The 24,396-nt window shown below is 44.0% G+C and overlaps 1 protein-coding gene and 1 long non-coding RNA gene across 3 annotated transcripts in view; one reads left to right on the plus strand and one right to left on the minus strand.

Annotated features, from left to right (window-relative positions):
- AFF4 (ALF transcription elongation factor 4) overlaps positions 1 to 24,396 on the plus strand; it is a 41,358-nt gene that overhangs the window by 2,182 nt on the left and 14,780 nt on the right. Inside the window, exons 1-8 of one of the 2 annotated variants that reach the window (XM_071759098.1) lie at positions 12,543 to 12,697; positions 13,206 to 13,332; positions 14,715 to 15,506; positions 16,594 to 16,638; positions 17,172 to 17,258; positions 21,814 to 21,850; positions 23,337 to 23,385; positions 24,285 to 24,305. In XM_071759098.1, the coding sequence (XP_071615199.1) occupies positions 12,672 to 12,697; positions 13,206 to 13,332; positions 14,715 to 15,506; positions 16,594 to 16,638; positions 17,172 to 17,258; positions 21,814 to 21,850; positions 23,337 to 23,385; positions 24,285 to 24,305 (1,184 nt within the window). In that variant the 5' untranslated portion in view covers positions 12,543 to 12,671. Of the gene's footprint in view, positions 1 to 12,542; positions 12,698 to 13,205; positions 13,333 to 14,714; positions 15,507 to 16,593; positions 16,639 to 17,171; positions 17,259 to 21,813; positions 21,851 to 23,336; positions 23,386 to 24,284; positions 24,306 to 24,396 lie in introns of those variants that run through there. The other variant, XM_071759099.1, reaches the window with a different exon arrangement.
- LOC139803053 (uncharacterized) lies at positions 20 to 7,802 on the minus strand. Its single transcript, XR_011728862.1, has 2 exons — positions 7,532 to 7,802; positions 20 to 7,192 (listed from the first exon to the last, which is right to left on the minus strand). It is a non-coding gene; the product is annotated as an uncharacterized lncRNA (long non-coding RNA).

Below are 24,396 nucleotides of genomic sequence, written 5' to 3' on the forward strand. Positions count from 1 at the left end.
TGGATTTGGGGATCTCTGAGGTCCCTTCCAGCCTGGATCATTCTGAGATTCTGAGCTCTGTGCCAGGAGTGAGCTCCCCTCTGTCCAACACTTTTAACCCAAAGTGTGCAGGACATTCCAGCTCTGTCCCAGCTCCCTCATATTTGCTTCAAACCTCTCTGCACTTTGCATTTCCCAACTTTTCTCCCCTGTCTTGAGAATTGAGAGAGAGAAACTGAGCCCCTGGGGTAGGTTTCTGTGCCAGGAGGCAGGCAGCAACCAAAAGCAAACAAATAAAAAAAAAAAAAACAACCAGTTGCTATTTGTGTGCCCTGCGTTCTTCCCAGTTAGAATTATTATCCCCCCTTGATCTAAGGTGATAAAACTTCATTACTGGGGTTTCTAGGCTGTCTTTTTAGCAGGCTGGAATGCTGTTCCATGTTCAGGAGCAGATGCCACCTGGCTGTGTCTGCAGAGCCACACACTTTGCACCCTTCAGGTCGGGTGGATAAAGAGCTGCAGCCCAAAATCTCTCCTGACATCACAGCTGGGAGATAAAAACTTGGCACAGGTCTGTTCCTTCTCCCTTTCCTAGCTCACAGCTGCTGGCAAGGATGTTCAGCTGCACTTTGGGGAGGTTTTTTCCCCCCACTTTAGCTCCTGCTAGAGGCAGAGGTGAGTGCTGTGCTTGCAGGGAGGGGACTCAGTGACCCAGTGATGGTGGCACTGCTGCTCTTGTGTCCCCTCTCTGTCTTCCCAGTGCTGCTGGGGTTGTCCTGAGTGCCCATCCCTGCTTTCTGCTTCCCTCCCTGCTTCTGGGAGCCTTTTGGTCAGGGCTGCTCCTTCTCTTTGCTCGGGGTCAGCAGAAATCTGCAGGGTTGGGGGTGGAAGTGTTGAGGCAGAGTTTCCCCCCCCTGGCTGAGGCATCTGTAGAGCTGAGCCATGAACTCAGGGCCTCTGCTCCAGGCAGGTTTTGCCCTTTGCTGGGCACAGGGGAGGAGCGTGAGCCAGGTCTGGTCCTGCCAGCAGCCACCCTGAGGAGAGCTGGGAGGAAAGTGACTCCCAGAGTGTGTCTGACTTGGGGCTCCACCTGTCCCAGGGTGTAAAAATAGTCTGGGGAGACAAAGTCACTTTTTGTGACTTTGAGGTTTCTTTTCTTCTGCAGTTAATTGTTCTTGGCCACATAATTTCAGATTGTTACTCACGTGTGGTTTGTTCCACGGGCACCTTGCCTTGCCTTTCTCTCACTGGAGTCTCCCAGCTACCTCCAGGACAGGCTCAGAAGTGGCTCAGCTGGGGTCCCCCTGCCTTGGAATTCAGTCTGAGCCTGGCTCTGGGAGTTTGTATCCAGAAGGAATCCATGCTGAGGGCATTTTTGCCTGAGCAAAATCATGCCCCAAACTGTGGGGAGGTGGAGAGGCCCCAGCATGAAGAGGGAGTGTCTGGAAATGAGTCAGGAGATGCAGCAGGTCACGCTCAGATAGGGGAGGGTGAGGTGTGTGGAAAATACATTGCTAGCTGGGCAAAAAGAAGGAAAGAAGAAACTGGGTTCATGGAGCTGCCAAAGTTAAGATGGAAGGACCTGATCTGGCACTTGCTCTCCTCTCAGAGGATTTTTCCTTCTCTGCAGCCCCTGAGGAGCAGGGAGATGCTCTCCAGCTTGTGAAATGTCCCAGCTTGGGAAGTGTCAGTGCAGAGGCTCCTGCTCCCTCCTGCCACACAGCCCTTCCCCTAAGAGCCTGAAGTTTTTAAAGATCTCCTCTCACTGCGTGTTTTCCTCTCTTCTGGGGACCCAGGCTGGTTCTCTTTCCAGTTCCTTGGTGCAGATGCACAGGTTCCTCTTGAGCTTTCCCATTTTCAGAGCTCCCTGGTGGCTCAGGGAGCTGTGGAGGTGCCTAACTCAGCTCACAGCTGCACTTCCTTCCCTGGCTCTCTGCCAGCTCCAGGCCGTCCAAAATTCCATTTTCCCTGTAGCTGGGACATTGTTTGCCTCATGCACTCCTCTCTGATTTGGTGTCTGCCAGCTCCCCAGCCTCTCAGGTTTTTTACTGCTTTCCAAGTTTCTTTCTCCAGCTTTCTGTTTCCGACCTTTTTTTTTATTTTATTTTATTTTATTTTTTCTCCTGCTGTAGTGAGCTGTATTTTTTCTCCCTGACTGCATTACCTGGTAGTTGTTCATGTTGCCATGTCTCTTGTTCTTCCTTGGTTCACTAATTATTGCTGATGAAGGTAAATCCTGGTTTATTACCTGCCAGTAGCACCAACAAACCAAACCTCCTTCTGCACAGCACTGAGCAAACGCTGAATAAGAGAAGTCCATGCCCTGAATTTTGAGCTCATTTTCTTCTGTCAACAGCTCCTTATGAAAATTTTTTTCCTGGGCTTCTTACAGGGAGCCCAGTCCCAAAACTCCCTCCCCAGACAGCTCCTGGCCCCTGGTACTGACCTCTCCTACTACACTTTCACCTTTTATTCACTGCATTTCCAGACAATTTATTTCAACCTGTTGCTGTCCTTCTTTTTTGATTAAACAAATGCAGGGTCTCCTTTTCCTAAAACTGGCACCAGGCTCAGTTTGATCTTTCCAGATCTCTCCCTACAGCACTTCCCCTCTTGCTGGTGATTCCCAGCACAGCACTGGGGGAATAAAGGGGCAGAAAGTAGGAGGCTGGGGTGGTAGCTGAGTTCTCTCCAGTCTCAGCACTGGGTTTATTTTCCTGCTCCCCTTCCCCCCCTTATCTGCAGTTTCCAAGAGCAGCTTTTGGGTTGGGCTCAAAACTCAGCTTTGAAGTCTTGTGGTTCATTTGTGGAGGGACAGAAGGGAGCCCTGAAAATGGCTGAGACTCCCGGGGTTGGGAATGGTGTCAGAGAATGTCTCAAACCAAAAGGGATCCCTAAAATTAGGGCTCTGAAAGCTCAAAGTTTTCCTGCATGGGGTGTTAAAATGAGAAGACCCCCAGGTTTTGGTGTGCTGTGAGTCTGGGGTCTCCTGGGAGTGGAGGTGAGCACTTGGCATCACTCCAGTTGCATCACACAGCATTTTATTTACATTTATTTCCATTTCTTCCATTTCTCCTTCACTTTTAGAACCAGACATTGGGGAAATTGTGCTTCTAAGCAGTGACCAGCTCCAAAAAATATTCTTCAGGCAGGAAATACTGTTCACACTTGTCCTTAGCTCAGTTTCTAAGGCAAATTGCTCCCTATAAAATACTTTTCTCAATAATTTTGGTTCCTGCTGACTTGTGTTTCCACGTGTGCTGACACAAAAGCTCAATCACTGTGCAGAGCTGCACACCTCTGTGTGTTCACATGCACTTTTATTTTAATCTTTCTGCCTTGAATTTAATTTCCAGGAGATGCTAAGAAGATTTTGGTGATGGAAGTGCATAAATGGTTTTAATTAGGCTTTGATGTGCACAAATCTAATATTAAAGTGGGTAGGATGGGGAGATAAGAGTCCACAGTTCTCTCAGTGCACTTGGGCTGCAGAGCAGCTTGGGGAGTATTTTTCCTATAGGGGAGGGGAAAACCAAAGCAAAAAAAGCCACATCAAAATGGGAATTTAGTTTCTGTCTTGTTATGTATTTTGTGGGCAGAGGAGTAACCAGAGTTTCTGGGGAAAAAAAAAAATAAAATAATCAAATCTGCCAATCTCATTTTCCAGTGTTCCATTACTATTAGCATAAGTATTTCCTTCTTTAAAGATAATTCCAAAGTTGCTTGTTCCTAGGCCAAAGATGAGAACTTGAGCCACGAAGATGAAAAATTCAGGAAAAAAAAAAATTGAATCTGGAGCAAGAGGTTAAAGGGCTTAATGGAGGAACACGTTGTACACTGAATTTAGCAAGTTGTGCTGTGCTTTGGCATAAATCAGAATAGTTACCTCATGGAGGTTGCTGTGATTGCAAAATGCTGGATTTTTACAAAGAACTCTTATTATTATTATTTTCCCCTTGTAACTTCAAGGGCCCTGAAGCATTAAGATGAGATAAACCAGACTGATATTTTTCCTATCTCATGCCTGGTTTTTGATGTGCTGGGTGGTCCTGTATAGAAAAAACCTGACTGGTAGTTTGGTGTCTGTGTGTTTGGAGTCAAACCTTCCAATTTTCCTGTGATTTCTGGGGCAGGGGCTTCCAGCACGGGCACTTCACCTCTTCCAAAGATGATTTTCCATGGGGTTGGGCAGCACTACTTTTAATTTTGTCCTTGTGATGCTGATGGGATCAGTTAGCAGCACTCAGACTTTGTTCTGACATGGTGAAAACTCTGGTGTAGATGGGCTTGGAAAGATAAAGGGTGAAAAGATTTCTCCTGGAGCAACCATTTCTTCTGCTGAAATGTCTGCACTAATTATAGTTAATGAGGGGAAAAAAAAAAAAAAAAAACAACCCAAGAAGTTTGGACTGTGACATCTTCTTAGTAATTGCCAGGAGTGTGTTTTACTAGGGGAGAGTTTTAACAAGTACTCTTAAATTTTTTAGTCATTAATAACCTTCTAAAAAAGGACTTTTCTTCATTTTTTTTTCTGGTTCCCTTTACTTAAGTAAAAATTTGCCTTCTTTTATGCCCACGAGAAGCAGGATCCATGTGGAGCAGATATTTAAAGATATTTTCATGGTGTCCTCTTCAAATTGACTCAGCTAGCTCGGGTTGATATTTTTTGTTTGCTTGGGTGGTTTTTTTTCTGTGATTTGTGTTGTTTTTCTTTAATAAATGCAGAAAAAACCCCAAACCCTGAAATGAGAGGAAAGGACCAGAACTATCTAGAGAAGAAAACTGAAATTCAGCAGGAAAGCCACAGCTTTGGAAAAAGCCTTGTCAAAAAAAAAAAAAAAACACCTCTCGTGGGTTCTTTCCAAAGGTTTTTCCATCACTTTAGTGCACTTGCAGCTTTATTTTTAAATTTTATCAGAAAGTCTCCCAGAGCTGCCCTGCCAGTCGTGTATTAATAGCAGTTTTTAGACAGGTGGGAATTGGTGATGGATTTGGCAAAGGTTGTGCCTGCAAGTTGGGGTTGGAAACTGAGAATCAGGGTTAAAAATTCACAGAATTGTGGATTTCAAGATGAACCCTCCCAGATCTGAAAATGCAAAGAAATCCTGGAAATACCCTGGGTGCTGTGTGGGTTCCAACCACCCCTCCTGCAAGGAGATTTATTTGCATGGGCTCAGTTGGCTTTTTGCTCCTTCCCCTCCACCCCCTTTGGCTCTCTGCAGGGAATTAAAGCACAAAATGGTGAAATTCCCTCACTCAGTGGCTCTGATGAGCTCTCCAGGATCCTTCTGCTCCTGTTGTTACCTTGCTGCTTCTCAGTCCTCCTGGGACACTGGAAAAAAAAAGAAAAAAGGAGCCTTTCCTGGATTTTGGGGTTTTGTTTGCCTTGGTTTTGTGTGTGGGGTTTTTTTTGTGGATTGTTTTTTTTGCCATTTTGTTTTACAGAGGTTTCTTACTCCTGCTCTCTAATGCTGATAGGTCCTAAAAACCAGTTTTGAACTTGCAGAGGTTTCCACAATTCAAGAAATATTCCCTAAAGGAGTAAATCCAAGCAGGGAAGTGCTGCAGGGCAGGAGCAGAATCCCAGGGTGGGATCTGCTTTGGACCAGGGACCTGGAACCACTCCCCTGCTGGACTCTTAAATTGGAGACATCCCCTTTGGAGCTGAGCAGGGGATGTGTTAATAGCCCTGGAATATTTATTACTGATCCCTGTGTTGCAAATAAAAGCTCTGGTTATAAAATCAGCTGAGCCAGGGGAAGGGATGCTGTGGGTGTCATCTGGAAGGGACCTTACTCCTGTGAGCACAGAAAACCCAAGTGGGCTTGTAGCAGAATTTTTTTTTAATGGCAGATTTTTTTTTTAAATAGATTTTTTTTTAAATAGCAGATTTTTTTTAATAGCAGATTTTTTTAAATAGCTTTTTTTTAATAGCAGAATTTTTTTTTTATATAGCAGATTTTTTTAAATAGCAGATTTTTTTTATATAGCAGATTTTTTTTTTTAGTAGCAGAATTTATTATCTCCATCTGATGTTCTGAGTCTGAACCTGGACAGGGAGTCCAAGATAAGTGTCTTGTGAGAGGTCTTTCAGCAAGGCTGGAGGAAATGGCTGTTAAACCTGGGTAATCTATGGGAAACTTTTCTCTTTTTGTGCTTTTTTGTAGTTCTCTTAGGATGTGAGCCTTGAAATGAGTGTGGTTTGGGTTTTTTTTTTTCCCCTTTTCGCTCTTTTAGTTTTGATGGCACCTCATTAAAACATGGGCTATTGTTTCAACTCTTATTCAGAGCATATTTATCAGAGGATTTCTGTGAACTGAATCCTTTCTTAATCCTCTTGCCATGGAGTTCATAACACTCAAATGTCATGATGCCTTTCATGAAAATAAATTAATGTTGAGGAAGTCAGGGCCGTAATAGCCAGATTAATGTTGGATGTCTGAGCAACTATTGCTTAATAAAATTTAAACACCAATTGTCTTGGCTTCAGAGTTTAAATAGAAGAACATGTAGGCACAGGAATTTGGTTATTAAGTTTCTGCACAATTAAACTGCAGAATATTGTTGGGAAACAGAATATTCTTTGGTTGGCCTGTGTGGACATGAAAAGATTGCCTGTCAAAATCTTCTGCTCCTGATGCTCCAGCTTTGCAGGAGGCCCAGGACAGCATCTCCCAAGGAAGGGGGAGGATGAAGTGGGTTTAAAAAAAAAAAATGGAAAAAAAGCCTGAAAAAAAAGTTTGTGTTGCCCAGGGGTGGCAGAGCTGGGCTGAGGTCCCTCTGTGCTGTGCTGTGCTGCTTTTGGCATCTTCTGAATCACAGAATCTCAGTGTTCAGCTTGGAAGAGCCCTTCCTCCAAGAGCATCCAGTCCATCCTGAGGGTGTCAGGGCTCCAGCTCCAGATGATGGGAAGAAGAGCTTGGTGAAGAAAATCCCTGGAAATGGATTTGGTGTCTCAGGGTGAAGGGAACAGAACTGCCCCGACCTGGGAAGGCAACGTGGGAATTCTGCTTCATTTCACAGCAAAAATGAGTTTGCTGCTCCTGGCTCAGGCTTGGCCCTTGGTAACACAAGAACATTGAGGCTGTTGTGTCCTCCTTGGCAGTGTGGAAGGTGCAGAAAATGTCAGTGATGTCCCAGTGAATGTCCCTCCCCAGAGGGGTGACCCTTCCTCTGCTGGCTGTGCCACCACTTCTTGGACCTCCTGATTTCTCTGCCCTTTCTGACAAGACAGGACAAGAAAAGAGGGACAGAAGGTGATGTCCTGCAAGCTCTGCACTGTACAAAGATCTCTGAAGATCCCTGGAGTAAAATCCCCCAAACCAGTCCTGCACGTCCTTCCGGGGTGTGATCAGTTTTAGGCTGGATTTAGTCATGTTTTAGGAATGGAGAGAAAACTTGGGTTTAGATGAGCTGTGTTGCAGCTGGATTTTTAAGTTCTTTCAGGTTTTAAGTTTTTGCAAGTTTTAAGTTTTTTCAAGTTAAGTTTTTTTAAGCTTTAAGGTTTTTTCCTCCTTGGTTTGGCCTCCAAACCCCAGTCGTTCAGCGTTACCTTTATCTTGGCCAACGTAGTCCTTGCTTCCATGAGCTGAATCTTGTGTGTGATGAATAAGAAACCCATTTCTCATCTGAACTTGTTTAATGAGCTGCTCAGAGAGCCTCTCCAGTCCTACAGGATCCCCAGGTGCTTTCCCAGTAGGAAGTGTTGAGTTACAGATGATCTCTGGAGTTCTCCAATCCATCAGTGCTGGCTGGTGGCTTCTCCAGGAGAAGCTGCTGCCTTTGGGGAATAAAAGGGGAATCTGGCAGCCCCAACCAAGGAGCAGGATGTTCCCTTACCTGCTGGAGATGCTGGAATTTCCAACGTGCTCCTACAGAAGTAGGAGCCTCAACTCACCAAGCTCCCTTGGTGAGTTCTTCCTCAGCTAACAGTGATGAAGGATTTCTGCTCCTCGGTGGGAGCACAAGTCCAGGCAGAGAGCTCCTGCTTGGGGATTTCTGCCCTGTTTGGGAGCTGAGCTGGGAGCAGGAATGCTACAGCAAAGAGCTGCTCTGCCCTCCCTGGGAGTTCTCATCAAACATTAACCTGACCCAGGCCAACTCTCTTTTTTTTTCTTTTTTCTGTGGGGTTTTTTTGGGCTCTCTCCCCATCGCTCGATGTCCAAAGGTGTTCAGGTCCAGCTCTTCCACTGCTCTGTGATCCCCCTGGGGAATGTGGAGAAGGAATCCCTGGGGTGAAGGGTGGGATAGAAACCTTCTGTTTATATTCTAGGAAGGAGGAACATTTGTGTTTATAGAAAGGGTGAATCACTGGTTGGTGTTTGTGTCCCAGCTGCGTTTCTGCCCACTTCCAGCTTGGATCTCCTGAAGGAAACCTTGGGAAGAGCTCTTTCCTAGGGCTACCACAGAGCCCATTCCCATCAAATGGACTCCAAATATCCAATGGGGTATTTTAATGGGAAATTTTTTCCATCAAAATCCCCAAGTGAGGTGCTGGCTGAAGTTCATCTGGGTCAGCCTGCCCAGGATGCAGCTGCTGGGTGCTGGGTGATCACTGATGAGTTCTGCTGGTAGAACCCAACCATTTCCTTGGTGGCACAGATGGTGTTTCAAACCACCCCAAACTCAAAACCCCTCCCTTGGCACAGAGCAAGCCACAACCTTCCCAGGAGCTGGGGGAAAACTGCAGCCTTTGTGTCCAAAGGGTGAGGGGGAGGCACAACCCAACTGCTTTGTCCTTTGGGAAAGGTTTTTTTCCCTGTTCCTTGACACCCAGGAGTGTTGTTTGAGTTCTCTGTAAGCTCTTGTTTTAGTTTGGTTCCTTGTTTCAGGCTTTTAAAACTCTGTCAAGGTGACTTTGGTGGTGTTGCTTCTGGGTTTGCAATGCTGGGGTTAAAAGCTTTAAACTTTACCTGGAGCAGCATGCAGTTAGTACCTTTTTTTTTTTTTTTTTTTTCCTTGTGCAAAGCCATTTTAGTAGGAAATGTTTTCATTTTTTCTGCATTTTTTTTCCTTTTCCTACAACATAGTAAGCTAGAAGTTAAGACTACACAGTCACTCAGTAAATAGATCCTGGTGACAGCAGAGCATGGTCCCTTTTTGTGTGTCTTGCTGAGTTTTTGTCAATTTTGTTGTTGCAGGGAGTTATTTTTTAATTTCTCCCTCTTTTAACAGCTCTTCTGTGAGCACATTTGTGTGCAAAGCTGTCAGAGTGGCATTTTGGGACTGTGGATGTGATTTTAGTGACAGGATTAGTAGCAAGGCCATGGCTGTTGTGCCAGCTCCTTGGATGCTCCTTGCTGTTCATGGTTCAAGTAAGAAAAATATCCAAAATAAGTGGCAGGTATCTGTGAGAGGGAGTTGGATGCAGGGTTAAGGCAGTTTCTGGTATTTTTAAATGCCTTTTCAAAACATAACTCCTTATGAAAAGCAGGATTTCCAGCTTCATTTTTTCCTGTTAATTTTTCTAATTTAATTTTTTTTTTTTTAAATTATTTTTTTAATTCTTTTAGAATTATTTTTAAACTAAAATAAAAACTGTTGTCTGTGTTTCCAGGGTGTGGGTGTGCCTGCCCAGAGCTGTAGATACTGTGTGTCCTCCCTGAAGTCTGTTTATCCTTCCTGGCCAAATGTTTTCAAACAAAAGTTGTTTTTCAGTGCAGCCAATCCCCCAGCACTGGATAAATGAACTATTTGCTTCCTCTTGCTTGGGAAAACAATCCAGATAGCAGAGAGCCCTTGGGTTAAATGAGGATGGCTTGGAGGTGCTTTGAGGATCTGCTTGAAAAGTGGTGGTTTGGGATCATTTCTGGAGGTGTGGGGGGTCCTGGGGGGGACAACCCTTCCCCTTTGATGGTTTTTCCTGGGAATGCTGCTGCTGGGGAGGTTGGGGAGGGATTTCTGGAGCACCTGGTGAAGGTCAGGAAGGGTGAGGAGGAGCTGCTGCTCCTACACCTGTACCTGGGGATGGGCCAAGGTCCTCTGCCCTTTAACAGCTTTGCCAGGAAAACTTGGGTTGTGTTGAGGTGTTGGGGTTTGTGATTTTTTTTGTTATAAAACTGAAAATGTGTACAAGTGGTGTGCTTGGGGTCTGTCCCTCTGCCCCCCAGGTGAGGGGTGGAACAGGAGGAGGGTGGAGGCACAAGGTGGCTGTAGCATCACTCTGGTTGTGAATCCAGGATGAGGATTGCTGGAGTCCCCCCTCCCCAAATCCGTGCCCTGTGTGGCTCAAGGAGGAGCAGAAATACCAAACAGGATTTTTTGATGAGAATTCTGTCTCTGGGGAAGGTGGTTTGGGTGGCTCTTGCCTGGCTCCCTGCTCAGGGTGTCTGGGTCAGGAGCCTGCAGTGCTCACAGGATGGGCACAGGGGAGGGGCAGCAGAAGGTTCTGTCAGCTTCTTTTTTGGATTTTTTCCTTCCTTTTGTGTGGAACTGGAGGAGAGGTTTGAGATCAGGGCAATCAATAGATAGGGATAGGGATGCTGTGGGGCCAAGTGCACAGCTGGGGCAGGCACTGTGTGGAAGGGAACTTCCTAAAAATGGGAATACTCTGCTATAGGCTTGGTTTGAAATTTCTTGTAATATTGGGACTTGTCTTATCTCCAGGTGTGGAAATCAAGGGGACTTTGGTCCTTCCTGTGGGGTGATGGTTTTGTCTCCCTCAGCCTGGCTCTGCTCATCCTAGGAGCTCAGGTTTTGGCTCCTGGGAAAAGGGGAATTACAGTGGGATGCTCCTGCCTGCAGCAGGTCCCAGTGGATTCTCCATCCTCCACTTCCAGGCCTCCTGGGAATGGTGGTGTGGTGGGATCCTTCCCACCTGAGTCAGCATGGGAGGAAGGAAGGGGAGAGAGCAGAGCTTCCCATCCCAGTGTGAGGTATCCCTGGGGTCTGCTCTGACTTGGGCAAAAAAAAAAAACCCAAGCACCCAGCAAATAGGGTAAAAATTTGGCCACAGCAGTGGAAGTTCAAAGGTTTGTTCTGTTTTGCAAGGGCTCTGGAAGTTTTGTTTTGCAGCTTCCTGTCCTGGCAGGGTTGATTCCAGAGGTGTTTCTTTTCCAAAGCCCCTCTGAGCTGCTCTTTCCTGAGCACCAGCAGATTTCTCTTGTGACTTCTCGTGGCTGTGGAAGCAGGAATTAGAGCAGGAAGTTGTCTGAAGGAGAGAGTAGAGGAAGCCCCACTATCTTCACTTATTTACACATTTAATGCCAGTGTGATTTTAATAGCTTAATACCCATTGCAGGCACTTAAAATAGCTCAGTGGGGAGATCCAGGAGATTAGATCCAAACAAGTCTAACTTGAATCCCATTCAAACTATTGACTCTAATAAAAGATGTAAAAGAATTTCAAAAACCTAAAGCTAATCCTTCTGCAATCAGAATGACTCCCCAGGAAGATGCTTATCATTTGCTACACTCCAAAAGCTGGGGGAGGAATCTTTTCCTGGTGGCTGAGTCTCCAGGTACAGCCTGATCAGCTCTGCTTTTCCTCCAGCTCTCATCCCAGGTGGATCTTTGCTATAATGTTGGCACAAATGTTGGGATTTTTCCTCAATCCCAGGAGTTCCAATACAGGTCAGTGCAGTTGTGAAAGGTGATGCTGGTTGCTGAAAACCAGTAACAGCCTTTTTTTAGTATTTAACCCCCTGTTTGTAAAATGGAGATGTAAAATTCTTTGTTAAGAGTGGTGTCTTTTAAATGTATATTTTTAATATCCATATATATTTATACATATAGGGTTCCCTCCCCGTGCTCCCTCTCTGGGTAGGCACGTGAGTTCAGCTGATTACAGGATAACTGAGAAAAAAGGGATTTTTCACCTGTAATTTTGTAATTATTGGATCCCTGGGCTTGGTATCAGCATCAATCAAGTTGGATTATGCTAATGATTTGATTTTCTTTACAATGCAGAGAAAACATCACCCCGAAGAGACTGAAACTTACACTGTGGGTTTCTTTGGATTTGGCACCTTCTTTACTTTCACTCTCTTCAGAGTAGTAGACTGAAGGAAGCCAAATGAGTGAGAAATTGGAGAAAGAGGCTAAAATGCCATTAAGGTGAAGGACTGATATATTAAAAACTGAGTGACAGATGGAAGTCTTGTTTAGAGTGGGGGAGTGGGCTTGGTGTAGCTTTCAGAGTCATGCTGTGGCTAATATTTTATTTATATATTAAATAATCAAGCATCTGTTGAAAGCCATGAAATAATGGTTTTCTAAGCAGACAGCATTTTCATTTTAGACTGCAAATTGTGTGGAAGAACATCTGTTTCTTTCCTGGAAGCACCTGCCATCCTTATTATACATTTATCCTTTTTCCACCTGAAGCCTAGAACATGTCAAAAGTGTCAGTACCACCTTATTATTTCTCACCTTCTTTTGTTTACTTCTCTAAGTCCCAATGTTTTATCAGACTTAAAACTAATATTTTCCAATGTTCTTGTGTGTGTGTTGCAATAATTCTGATGTATTTCTGTTAATTGAAGCAGCAAGACCAAAGTGCAAACTAAAATTTCTCAGAGGAGGGGCTGGCAGTTTTTTAATGTGCATTTTTGCAGCAGAACACTGCATGGTGCAAGGCAAGAGGTGCAATATTGCCAGAACTTCACTGAAATGACTGCCTGGAGTAGAAATGTCTTTGGGGAATCAGGGAGGAAAAGAGACCTGGAAACAACATCAAAGCTTGGGGTTAGGACATGTGGGAGGGTGGCTGCCAGGAAAGGTATGGCAGCAGCAAAAAAAAAAAAAAAAAAAAAAAATCTGCAGCAGAAGTTGGGCACTGAATGGGTGAGGGGAAGAGAAAGTAAAGTTGCAGAATATTTGGGAGGAAAAAAAGTATTTTAGAAAATAGTGGGAGACGTACAGCGTGGGCTGAAATAGTTCAGGGCTGAAATGGCTGAAATAGGTGAACGATTCAGTGAAATGGTTTGAAATAGTTGTTTGGCTCAGGGCTTGGTGGATTTATTTTTTTTTTTCCATAATTTTTTTCTTTTATTTCTGCCTAAACTGACCCTGTTAGGAGGTGTTGGGGGTTACAGCACTTGAAGGTGTGAGGTGGCTTTAGTCGGAAAACCAACTTTTCAGTGCTGAGGAGCTCCACTCATCAAGGGCTCCTTAACTGAGGTCATTCCTCCAGGGAAACAGGTAGAGGGACGAGGTTGGTGTGCTCCTGTTCCTTCCTCCTTTCCCTCTCTGATCAGAAATTGTGGTTTTTGTTTGTTTGTTTGCAGCAACATGAACCGTGAAGAGCGGAATGTGCTGCGTATGAAAGAAAGGGAAAGGCGGAATCAAGAAATCCAGCAGGGTGAAGAAGCCTTTCCACCCAACTCCCCTCTCTTTGCTGAACCCTACAAAGTTGTGAGTTTGTGCAGTCCTTACAAACACAGTTTTTATTGCAGAAGCTGTATGCAAATTGGTGTTTTAGCTTCATTTTTGTGCCTTCTGTTTGGATACGCAGCTCGTGCCTCAATCGAGCCTTTAAGTGGGGCCTGAAAATAAGGATGGGCAATTCCCAATTTTTAAGGCAAATCCTTGGGAAGGAGGGGCTTGCTTTCCAGGGATAAAACCATCCTTTTTTTTAATTTATTTTCTTCAGCTTTTGCTACATTGCCTCAAAGGAATTAAACCATCCATTGTGTCCTGTCAGGTTGCTTTTTTTGGGTGCTTGAGCTTGTTGCTGAACTGCCTGACCTTTGATCAGTGCAATCCAGAGCTGGGTAAATTCACAGAGGGTTTTCAGGGTGTTCATTTTAAATGCTGAGCTGCCTGTTATGATAGAATTGTCAGCTTTAATTAGCATGCCAGTTGGATCTACCTGATTTTTTTTTTTTTCAGTTTGTTCTGAAGGAGTTGACTCGTTCAGCTTTAAACCTCTGTTGGGTTTCCCTCTGGCTTTGATTTGCTGAACAGAACTGGAAAAATAACCTAAATCTGGGATAGCTTAAAAAAAAATTTAAAAGTACCATTTCAAATTCTCATTATGTAGCTTAAAACTGACTTTGGAAGCAAACCTGGTCCCTGACTTCAATTTCAGGTGGTTTGCAAGAAGCAGAACTTTGTGACTGGGAACTGCCCTCCTGCAGGAGGAACGTTGGGAGATTTTTAGAATGTTATTTACATATTTATTTTTATTCCTCTCCTCCCATCACTCTACTGTGCCTGAAAACCAAATCCCACACCTACGAAGTTAACTAAAGCTGCCTGGGATGCGTGGGTAACAGCAGAGTCTGCTTGATGTGAAAACAAACTGGTTCTGTAGGAAAGAGCCCGTTCTTATACAGAACCTTCTTGCCAGCCAGAATTATGCTGTATAAATACCAATTAAAAATTGCATGCAAGGATGAGGCTGAGCTGCTTTTACTTTACTGTTAATCAAAACTTTTTAGGGCTGGTGCATTCTGTAGTAGAAGAAAAGTCCTCAAGGCAGAGGGGTTTTACTGCACTTTTAAAATTGCACCCAGCTCACCCATGCATTATTCAAGGCATGGATTAGTGCTGTTTCAGCTGTTCCTCCTGCTGAAATTGAGCTTTTTCCTTATGCTTTGGGGGCTTGATTTACTGCTTTAAAACTGGGAATTGGAGCCATTTGCCCAAAAGACATGGATACAAGCCATGATCTCAGCCCTGAAAATCAGACCAACTGCAGGAACTGTCGTTTTGACGAACTAAAAATGAAGTTGCCATTTTATTTTTTTTTTCCTTTTAAGGCATTATATTTTTTTCCCCCCTTCTTTTCACAGACCAGCAAAGAAGACAAACTCTCTAGTCGTATTCAGAGCATGCTTGGTAATTATGATGAAATGAAGGATCTCATAGGAGACAGATCACTACAGAAGCTCGTTGGCATCCCCAAACCAACCGTACCCTCGACGCCAGATGAAAAATCGAACCAAAGTTTCTTTGGTGATCAGAGACATAATCCTGGCTCCCACCAGAGCAGCAAATGGACTCCTGTAGGACCAGCACCCGGCACTTCCTCCCAGTCTCAGAAACGGGCCTCGGGCTTGCAGAGTGGGCACAGCAGCCAGCGTGGCAGTGGCACCACCAGTGGCAGTGGTGGCCAGAGGCACGACCGCGACTCCTACGGCGGCGGCAGCAGTCGTAAAAAAGGTCAGCATGGGTCAGAACACTCCAAAGCCCGTTCTTCCAGCCCTGGAAAACCACCTGGGGTTTCTTCCTTGAGTTCCAGCCACTCGAGGTCTCATGGAAATGATCACCACAGCAAAGAACATCAGCGTTCCAAATCTCCCCGGGATCCCGACGCCAACTGGGACTCTCCCTCCCGGGTCCCCTCCTTTTCAAGTGGACAACACTCTACCCAGTCTTTCCCACCTTCCCTCATGTCCAAGTCCAGTTCAATGCTCCAGAAACCCACTGCCTACGTGAGGCCGATGGATGGGCAGGAATCCATGGAACCAAAGTTATCCTCTGAACACTACAGCAGTCAGACTCACAGCAGCGGTGTCAACGAGCTGAAGCCCAGCAGCAAAGCACACCTAACCAAGCTGAAAATCCCTTCTCAGCCCCTAGATGTAAGTGGTCCTCTGATTCCTGGCTCCTTCAGCCTCAGTCCCCTTGGGATGTGAGTTCCACAGAACCAAAATTCAGGTGGTGCAGTGAAGAAATTTATTTGAAATGGGGAACGTACAAAAAGAAATTTTTTTGCGTTCTGCTGCTTCCCTGTGGATGCCAAGATTTTTATTAAATAAAAGTCATGAGGTATTCAAAAAGCCTACCTTAACCCAGAGGCTCATTTTCAGAGAGTATTTCTGTACTCAGAAGTTAGTGAAATAGCAGGATAGTCACAGATATTTTGACAAGCTGGGTACCTGTGTTGTCATTACTGGGAGCCATGTTGTCTTAGAGCAGTGATGCTATCTGCATAGATCAGATTTTCTTTTGAAGTGTGCAGCAATTGCTGGATGTGATTATTATCACCTACAGAATATCTTCTGTATATTCAGAAGATACCTTCACCTACAGAAAATCAGCTAATCCTGAAGCACACCAAATTGTACAGGGGTCAGAACTTCTGATGCTGAGCACAAGGTACCAGGAACAGCCTTCAGTACTTTCAGTACTTTGGTTCAGTCCTTGACTCTGCAGCTGACTTAGAAGGAGAGTGCTTTAATAATAAAATGCTATTGCATCTCCTGTGTCACTGCTTGAATTCTGGTAGCTAGGGAAAAGCATTTGTTCCTGGGATTTCCAGAAATGGCAGGATAAGATCCAGGACTTTCCTTACATTCAGAGTTGGGCATTTGAGTTGAGATATTGTCCAGTGGCTTCTCCCAGGAAATCTGGAAATTTGTAATATCTCTGACTGCCTGGGAGCACTTTAACTGTCAAGTGAAAAGTCAGAGGTGATGGTGGCAGTTTTGTAGATCTCATGTATTTGCTTTTCATAACTGGATGTGACTCATGGCACCAGAATATGGATCTAGCTGATCTTAAAATTAATGTTGCTGAAAAGAATTAGCAAGGCCTGTTTTTGTCTTTACGGAGGCTACATGAATCATGATAGGGACTGCAGGGTTTTTTTTAACTATTTCTGGGCCTCTGGGGTCTTCTAAGGAATATTTGCTGTAGGAGATGTTAATCCTGAATTTTGGTTTGTAGGCATCAGCATCTGGGGACGTGAGCTGTGTGGATGAAATTCTGAAAGTAAGTTTTCCATTTTCTCATTCCCAACTTAACTTGTTGAAAACACAAACGTGGCCACAGAGGTGGGAAGTGCTCTGCAGGTGGTTGGTGCCTTTCCCATTGAACTGGCTGCAAGTTGGGCCAGGGAGGGCTCTTCAGTCACTGCTCTGAGCAGGTAGAATCTGACTGCAGATTCTTCCCTTTTTTCCTCAAGCTTCAGAGCCCTCCCTCTCCAAGGAATCTTTTTTTCTCCCCCTGGATCCTGCCTGTGTGATTTCTGCTGCAGTTTATATCCAGGCCAAGCAGTTTTATTGATTCATGCCTTTGTTAATGTCTTAATTGTCTGTTCTCTTGGGTAGCAGTTTAAGATTTGGTTTATGTGCCAAATCTTTGTTGCACATTTGGGAAATTTAGATTTGAATATAAAGCTTGGCCAAGTGTGGACAATGAACTGGAAATGGTAAGGGACAAGGGTTAGAATTTGATTCAAGAGTGTAACTTAAAATCTGTGCTTTAATTTTGTTAATAGCTTTCCTTTTTTTGTTTGGTTGTAGGAGATGACCCATTCCTGGCCTCCTCCTCTGACTGCTATTCACACACCATGCAAAACTGAACCATCCAAATTCCCTTTTCCAACAAAGGTCAGTCCTGTATTCAAACACTGAGTGCTGTTGAAAAGTAACTGCCATTGAAGATGAGGGATTTTGGAACTCTCTGAAATTCAGCTCTGGGTAGTTCTGGGTCTGTCCCAGTGCTTTGTGTCTCTTCATCTTGCTGCACAATAACATCTGTCAGCAGCAGGCTTGGGGAGAATGTTCTGCCTCTGGTTTACACAGAGCAGTCTAAGATGTCTGTAATATAGCTTTACTTTTACTTCTAAACTTTTGTTTCATAAGTTCAAACCTTCTTCAGGATCCTTCTGAAGCTTGAGGCTTCTTCACTGCTGGGGAAACACTTTGCATTGTTTTGTGGAGGAGCAGGCAAGTGTAGTGTTTGCCTCCATCAGGAAACCAATGGAGACTGGCTGGCAAACACTGAGAAATTCAAATGTACTTTTCTCCATAAACTTATTTTTCCTTGTACTTTTGGAGGCCATGAGAAGTTCCATTAGATCCTTCATTTTCAATGGCAAAAAAATAAACCCCTCTTTAAGAAGGGTTATTTTGCTGGAGGATTTTTTCAGCTCACTGGCCTCTTCCTGACCTCCCAGGGGCTTGGTAGCTACCCAGGAGTTCCAAACTATTAATTCTGAAGAGAAACCAGTCTCTCTTTGCTGCTGCTGAGAGCACAGGGTGTGCTTCTAGCCCTGCTTCACCTCTGAGGAAGTTGTGGCTCTGCAGCCCCAGCTGCAGGGTTGGAGGGGAAACTGGCACTGGTTTGCCTTGAGCTGCAGCTCTGCAATCTGCAGGATCTGGAAGGGGTGGGTAGGCAGGGCAGATGGCTGCAGGCAGCAGCTTCAGCCTCCCATAGCTGACTCAGTTTGAATTCTTGGTTTGTTTCCTGTGTCTTGCTGATAACCAGTAAAAGATTTAACTTGACAGGGTGGATTTTTTTTTTTTTTTTCCTCCCCAGACTTAACATCTCTCTGAAATGGATTTGGCTGCCTCGTGTGGCCTCATTTCAGAGCAAAGAAATGAATTCTCTTCCTCTTTCTAAAAATTACCTGCAAAATAACCAAAACCACAGTTTTTCTCACCAGGCTGCTGTTTTACAGCATCGCTGCTCCCAGCTTCCTCTTTGATCCAAATTGCTCCCCAAAACACAACAGTGAGGTACTGCAAGAAGATTTTCTCACTGAGGTCTCTTGCATAATCTGAAGAGGTTGTTTTCTGTCAGTGCTTTGACATCTTTTGGCCCCAGTTTCCCATGTTGGAAGGTGCACATCCATGAAAGTCCTTCAGACTGGGGCAGTTACCAGGTCAGGCTCTGGTCCTGGCTGGATCAGTTAGATCAGTATTAATTTTGCCTGTATCACCTTTAATCAGGCTTTATCTCCTACATTGTATAGAACTGTGAACTTGGAAATAATTTTTACCTTTTATAGTAGTGCAAGAAATGCCCCACGTTTCCTCATCAACAAGGGTACTTAGTCCACTGCTCTCAGTACTGACTCCTGAGCCTCTGAGGACACGTATCCCCTTTGCACACTGGGTTATGGGATTGTTGGAACTGTTTTTTGGGGTTTTTTTTTCCCTGCATTTCTCTGGCATTTGCCTCAGGTTGGGAATTTAAAAGGTGTGCAGAGATCTGTGTGTCCTGGCAGAGGGAAACCACGGGAGATGGCAGAGTCTTGTTGCTGTTTGAACAGAAAAGTTAGCTTGGGGGTTGGGTTTGGTTTTTTTTTTGTTTTTTTTTTTTTTTTTGAACTTATCGACCTGGCTTGTGTTTCTTTCACCCAGTTTGCAAAAAATTCCATTTATGGCTGCTCTGAGCCTTTTGACTTGCTGCCAGGTTTTTCATTTCGTGGCTGAGCATCCGAGCCGTGGAACTTTGTCGACTTCTCTCTCCACATCCAAAGCCTGTAATTTCCTCTGCCTTCTCCCCTCTGTCATTCTTGGCAGCAGGAGCTTCTCAGGATTCCAGTGAGTTAGCAAGCTGTAGGCCTGTGCAGTCTGGACCCAGAGCAGGATTCAGAAAAGCAAACAAAACAGCAGCAGTGTTAGAGGAGAGCTCGAGCTCTTCAGTACTGTGCTCAGTTCCTCTCCAAGCAGATGCTGCAGAGTTCCACACCATTCCTCCTGAGTGCAGAAGTTTGCTGTGTTTTGCCTGCAGACATGAAATTAAGCTCCCTTTGGATCACTCAATCTTATTTATTATTTTTTTTAAGGGATGATTTTCCCCATGGCTTGATAGTGAGGAGCTCGAAGGAACCCAGGCTCCTGAGCTGGGCCTCTCTGCATTTACTATAAATATATCCAATAATTATCAGGAAGTCTTTGAATCAGAAGACAGAACTTCATGAAAATAGGTCAGGGAAAGTTTTATGGATGCTATGAAAAAAATGCAGATTCCTGAGCCTTGATAAAAATGTTATCCAGTGACCTAACACTCTATAATTTTATCCTCTTTACCTTTTTTTTCAAGCCCTGGGCTCGCAGTCAAAGACTCCAAAAATGCTGCTGTGTTTGTAAAATATATTAAAAAACCCCAGCTGCTCCTCAGGGGGTGGAAGTTTTTGGTTTCAGAGCAGGGTAGGGGCTTTGGCAGTGGCCTTCAGGCCTCTCTGCAGAGGTGGGTTCTGCATCCAGGTTTGTTCAGGAGCTCCCAAGAAGGCAGCAGCCACATTCCTGGCTCCCTTCTTAGGCAGAAACCTTTTTTTGAGAAACAAAAGCCAGATCTGCAGTGTTGTTTCCTGCTGAAGTGTCTTCACTGTCCATCCTCAGCAGTCTGCTACACTTTGGTTAAAAGGGTTTCCTTCCTTCAGGTTGGTTTTTAATGCCCTTTTTCTGCAGCAGACCTTTGGAAGATACTGCTATAAATAACTTGGGAGCTGGAAGTGCAGCTTTTTCCTTTAACCTCTGAGTTACTTAAAGGAGTGGCTGTTCAAAGACAAAACAGATGGCAAGAGAGCTGGAAAAAGTTGCACATTTAAACATAGCACCTCATTAAAGTGCAGGTAGCTGAAAGGCTGCACTGTGCCTTGGAAATGAGAAGCTGAGTGGAGCCAGGCAGGTGCTTTCTGCAGGGTTTGTGATGGGTGTTTTGGGAAGAGAAAGTCTCTGTTCCTCATCCTGGGCTCTGGAGAAGTGGGGTGTGATTCCTGTGGGGCCTTGACTTCTTTTTTTTTGGCATGTGGTTTGTCAGCCTCTAAGCTGAGAGTGGAAAAAGGCAGTCAGGGAATCACACTTACATTCCTTTTACCTGTGAATGATAAAAATCAGGTTTTATTTTGGAAGAAGTAGGGCTGTTGCTTTGTGGTGAAGGCTCCTCTCCAATTTCATCTTCACTTTGCACTTTAAACACAGGTTAATTTTATTTTAATCATCCCATCCCTTCTTGCACTTAGTAAAGATGAGAGGCATTTGAAATGCCTTCTGAGGAGAGTTCCCCCTCAAAAAAAAACCCAACATGCTCACTGCATTATTGCAGCTGCTTTCACTTTTGAAATAAACAGTTAAGGGGAACAAGCAATACCTAGGAGTGCTTTGCTATGTAAAGCTTTTTGTGTGCTTAAAAAAATAAAATTTTTAAAATTGTGAATATAACTGCTGTGTGGGGAGCCTGCACCAAACAACCTGGGTTTCATTGCCAGAGCATTTAAGGAAAACGTGGGTGTATAACCTCATGAATTGAGTTAAACACTTTCAATTTTTATTTATGGGGCCAGCATTTGTCCTCATTTTCAAACAAGGTCAGGAAGGTCCTATTTTAAATGGCACTTCAGCCTAGAAGTATTTTTCAGTAGCATCTGCATGTTTGTTTGGTAAAGCAAAGTTGCAGTGGGTGGGTGTGGGTGGGTTGTTTTTTTTTTAATAAAATTATAATCTACTGTGTTTGGGGAGACAGAATTGGGGTTTTTTGGAATGGTTAATCCCAAAGTGCTAAAATTTGCTGAGCTTCATTTTTCAGGGCTGGATTGATGGGTCACAGCTTTGTTTTGTACCAGGGAAGTTCCAAGGGATTCTTTATTGGCTTTTGTACAAGTGGTGACACCAGACCTGGCCTTTGGGGGGAGGAACTCTGGGTTTCACCTGGGACTTGCAGGGAGCTGTTGGAAGAAGGGATTTTTTGGGCAGAGCTCTGCAGATTTTAAGCTTTGTTTTCTTGGGCTCCTTTGTGGCAAAGAGATTTTTGGTGTTGCAGGGTTGCTACTCCTGGTTTATCCCCCAGTGTGTGTGTCTGGGGAAAAAAAAATCAAACAGAGAAATGGATTGGAATAAAAACACATCAAATTAACAGCAAAGCTTTTCTGTGTTTAAAGGAGATGATAAAATAATTACTGACTGGTTCCTCTCCATGCTAAGCATACATGAGAGGGGGGTTGTGCCAGACATGCAGGGATTTTGGGGTTTCAGCTTAAAACCAAGCAGGTGGGAGAGCTCAGCTAAGGAGAGGAGCAGGAAGCTGTTGGATTTTCTCTTTATTTGAGGTTAGGTGCCCTCCTTTGCATGGAAAGAGTTTTCTGGATTACAGTGTGGGGTCTGAGATGTTAAAATTCCCAGTGAGAAAAACACTTGTGATCTTTTGTTCCCTTAGGAGTCTCAGCAGTCCAGTTTTGGCACTGGGGAACAGAGTAAGTATATTAAACTTCCTGTAATGTTTCATTTTTTTTGTTGTGATTTGGTATTCTTAGCATGTCACATTTTTTTATAGAGAATGAGATTTGCCAGACTGGTTACAGGATGGAGTCTAAGTTAAGGTTTCCTCAGGTTTTAACCTGTAAAACAATTGCTTGATTTTTCTTTTGCATTTCCTGTTGAGACCTGGAAAGTTGAGACTGAGCTGTCAAGGTTGTTACTATCCTCTAGGAAAAAAAAAAAAAAAAAAGTATTTAAGCATTTTTAATTTGCCATCTTTTCCAGTATTAAAAAAAGTGCCTCCTTGGTTGAGCTAATTGAAAATAGCTGAGTGCTACACCAAAGCACCCTATAAAAAGCCCAGCTCCCTGCTGGGGGACATCCTAGAAACCAGAATAGTGCTTATGTCTGTGCTTCAGTAGGAGCAGCACAGGGCAGCTGCACTGTTGGGTTCACTTTGGCATTTTAAACTCAAGAGAGAGACCAGATTAAAAGCTCCTCTGGTAATTTGTTCAGGAATATTCCTGAACACAGGCTGCATTTTCAGATTTTAGACAAAAGCAGCTTTTTATTTCCATTTAACCATATTGGTTTGAATATCCCTGGAATGAGTAACCTAACACAGGTAACCAGGTAGAATTGATGTAATTTGTGCTGTTACCTCCCCAGAGTCTCTTCCATTCCCACTGAGGAAGCATCTTAAAGAGTAAAAGCAGGATGGTTTATTCTTGGATCCTCAGAAGCAGCTTACTGTAAACACCTGATACAGTGGGGAATTAAGGAAACAAATTAAAACTTAATGCTCAGCCATAGACCCAGGTGATCTTCAGGTGTGTAAATGGAGAGGCAAGGTTACCCAGAGCACAGAGACAACTTTGAACTCCTGCTTGGATTTTCTGGGCAGCTTTTAACAGCCTCACTTCTTGTTTCTCTTGAGCTACACTTAGCAATTTGCCAGAATTAAAGAAAAAGGGAAGAAAACACACACCCCCTCCCCCCCAAAAATGAAAAGCAGATTATATCAACGTGTTCCTATTGTAAGATTTGGTTTCTGGGTTTGAATTCTGGGTCTAAAGATTGCTTCAGCTCAGGAGGCAGGTAGGGATGCTGCAACAAGTCAGATCTTGCCAGTCTGCTCTGTATCCTGGGTGTAGGAGGCAAGAGATGAATCCTGACAGCAGCAAAACAGTTTTTCACACCATTAATAACACATTAAGTGTGTATTGATCCAGACAGCAAGGATTGAAATAGTTTCTGTGTTTTCTTGATGAAATTATCTGCTGTGTTCAGTGTTTTCTTTCTGCATCCACTCACTTCTCCAGTCTGGGGGAGGTTGTACCTGGGATCAGTGAGTTCCTTTCTCCTCTCTGCTCAGCTCTCCTTGGCTTATCCAAGGCTGGGTGCTTCTGGCCACAGGGCAGTGATTTACTTTGCTGGCTGTGTTTTCAACAGTGCTTTTGGTTTTTTTTCTTCTTCTTCTAGAACGATACAATCCTTCAGCAAAAACATCCAATGGTCACCAATCCAAATCGTAAGTGGCTGTTGAAAAAAGGTTTCTCCAACAACCATTGAGTTTTAAGAAACTTGAAAAAGAGCTGTTTATTTTACTGCAGCCTGTCAGGTTTTGAGCAGGCTCTTTAGCATCCTTCTGCTTGGCTGGCAGATAAAGGGGACATTTTATTTTTTTTTTTCTGGGGCAGTAGAGAAAATGTGGCATATTGGAGCAGCTGGAATATTCTAGCAAAGGCTGTAGTCTGCCTTTCTCAGACCTGAAAGTCAATTAAATGCTGTCAAAAGCTTGTTTCCAAACAAATATGGGAATAAAGGCATGGTTGCTGATTGCAGGTTTAATGAGTCAGCATCTGCTGTGATGCAGCCACAAGGTGAGGTCTGGTTCTGCTGCTGGTCTGGGCACTAACAAGAGGAAAAAGCATGTGATCCATGGGAAGGAATAAAGCAAAAAAAACACAACAACCCTTTTCAATTTTTACAGTTGTTTTCCTAAAATTCCTAAAATGTTGTTCAGGGTGATGCTCAAATGCAGCCTGTTCAGTGAGTGGTAGGGATGGAAAGTTCACTGCTGGGTTTTGCCCTTCTCAGAGCTCTACAAACCTCCTAGAGAGAAATGTGCTGGGGAATGGGAGAAATCTAAGTCAGAGGTAGCACTGGACATGTGTTGCATGGGAGGAAAGCTGAGAACGTGTTTACTGTGACAATAGGGTTTGAAATAAATAATAATAAAAAGGATGGCGTGAAAAAACATCCAAAAGGAGATAAATGCATCTTTTGTAGAAGGATAACAATGACAAATACTTGAGGAACCAGATCCTAGAGGGAGGTGTTTCTTTTCAGTTTGTCAGTAGAACAGCTGTATTTTGAAGCTCAGGAATATTCAGACTTTTTTAACCCTTTCTTCTTTTCTTTTTCCAGATGTGAACCGAACCAGACAGAGTAAGACATTTTACTTTTGTACCCAAAAATGCACTTTGCAGGGGGCTCCTGCATTCTGCTGTTGTTTCAGTGTGCTCACATCTTCCCAGTG

Source organism: Heliangelus exortis, chromosome 15 (assembly GCF_036169615.1).
Source record: "Heliangelus exortis chromosome 15, bHelExo1.hap1, whole genome shotgun sequence".
Classification (NCBI taxonomy): Eukaryota; Metazoa; Chordata; class Aves; order Apodiformes; family Trochilidae; genus Heliangelus; species Heliangelus exortis.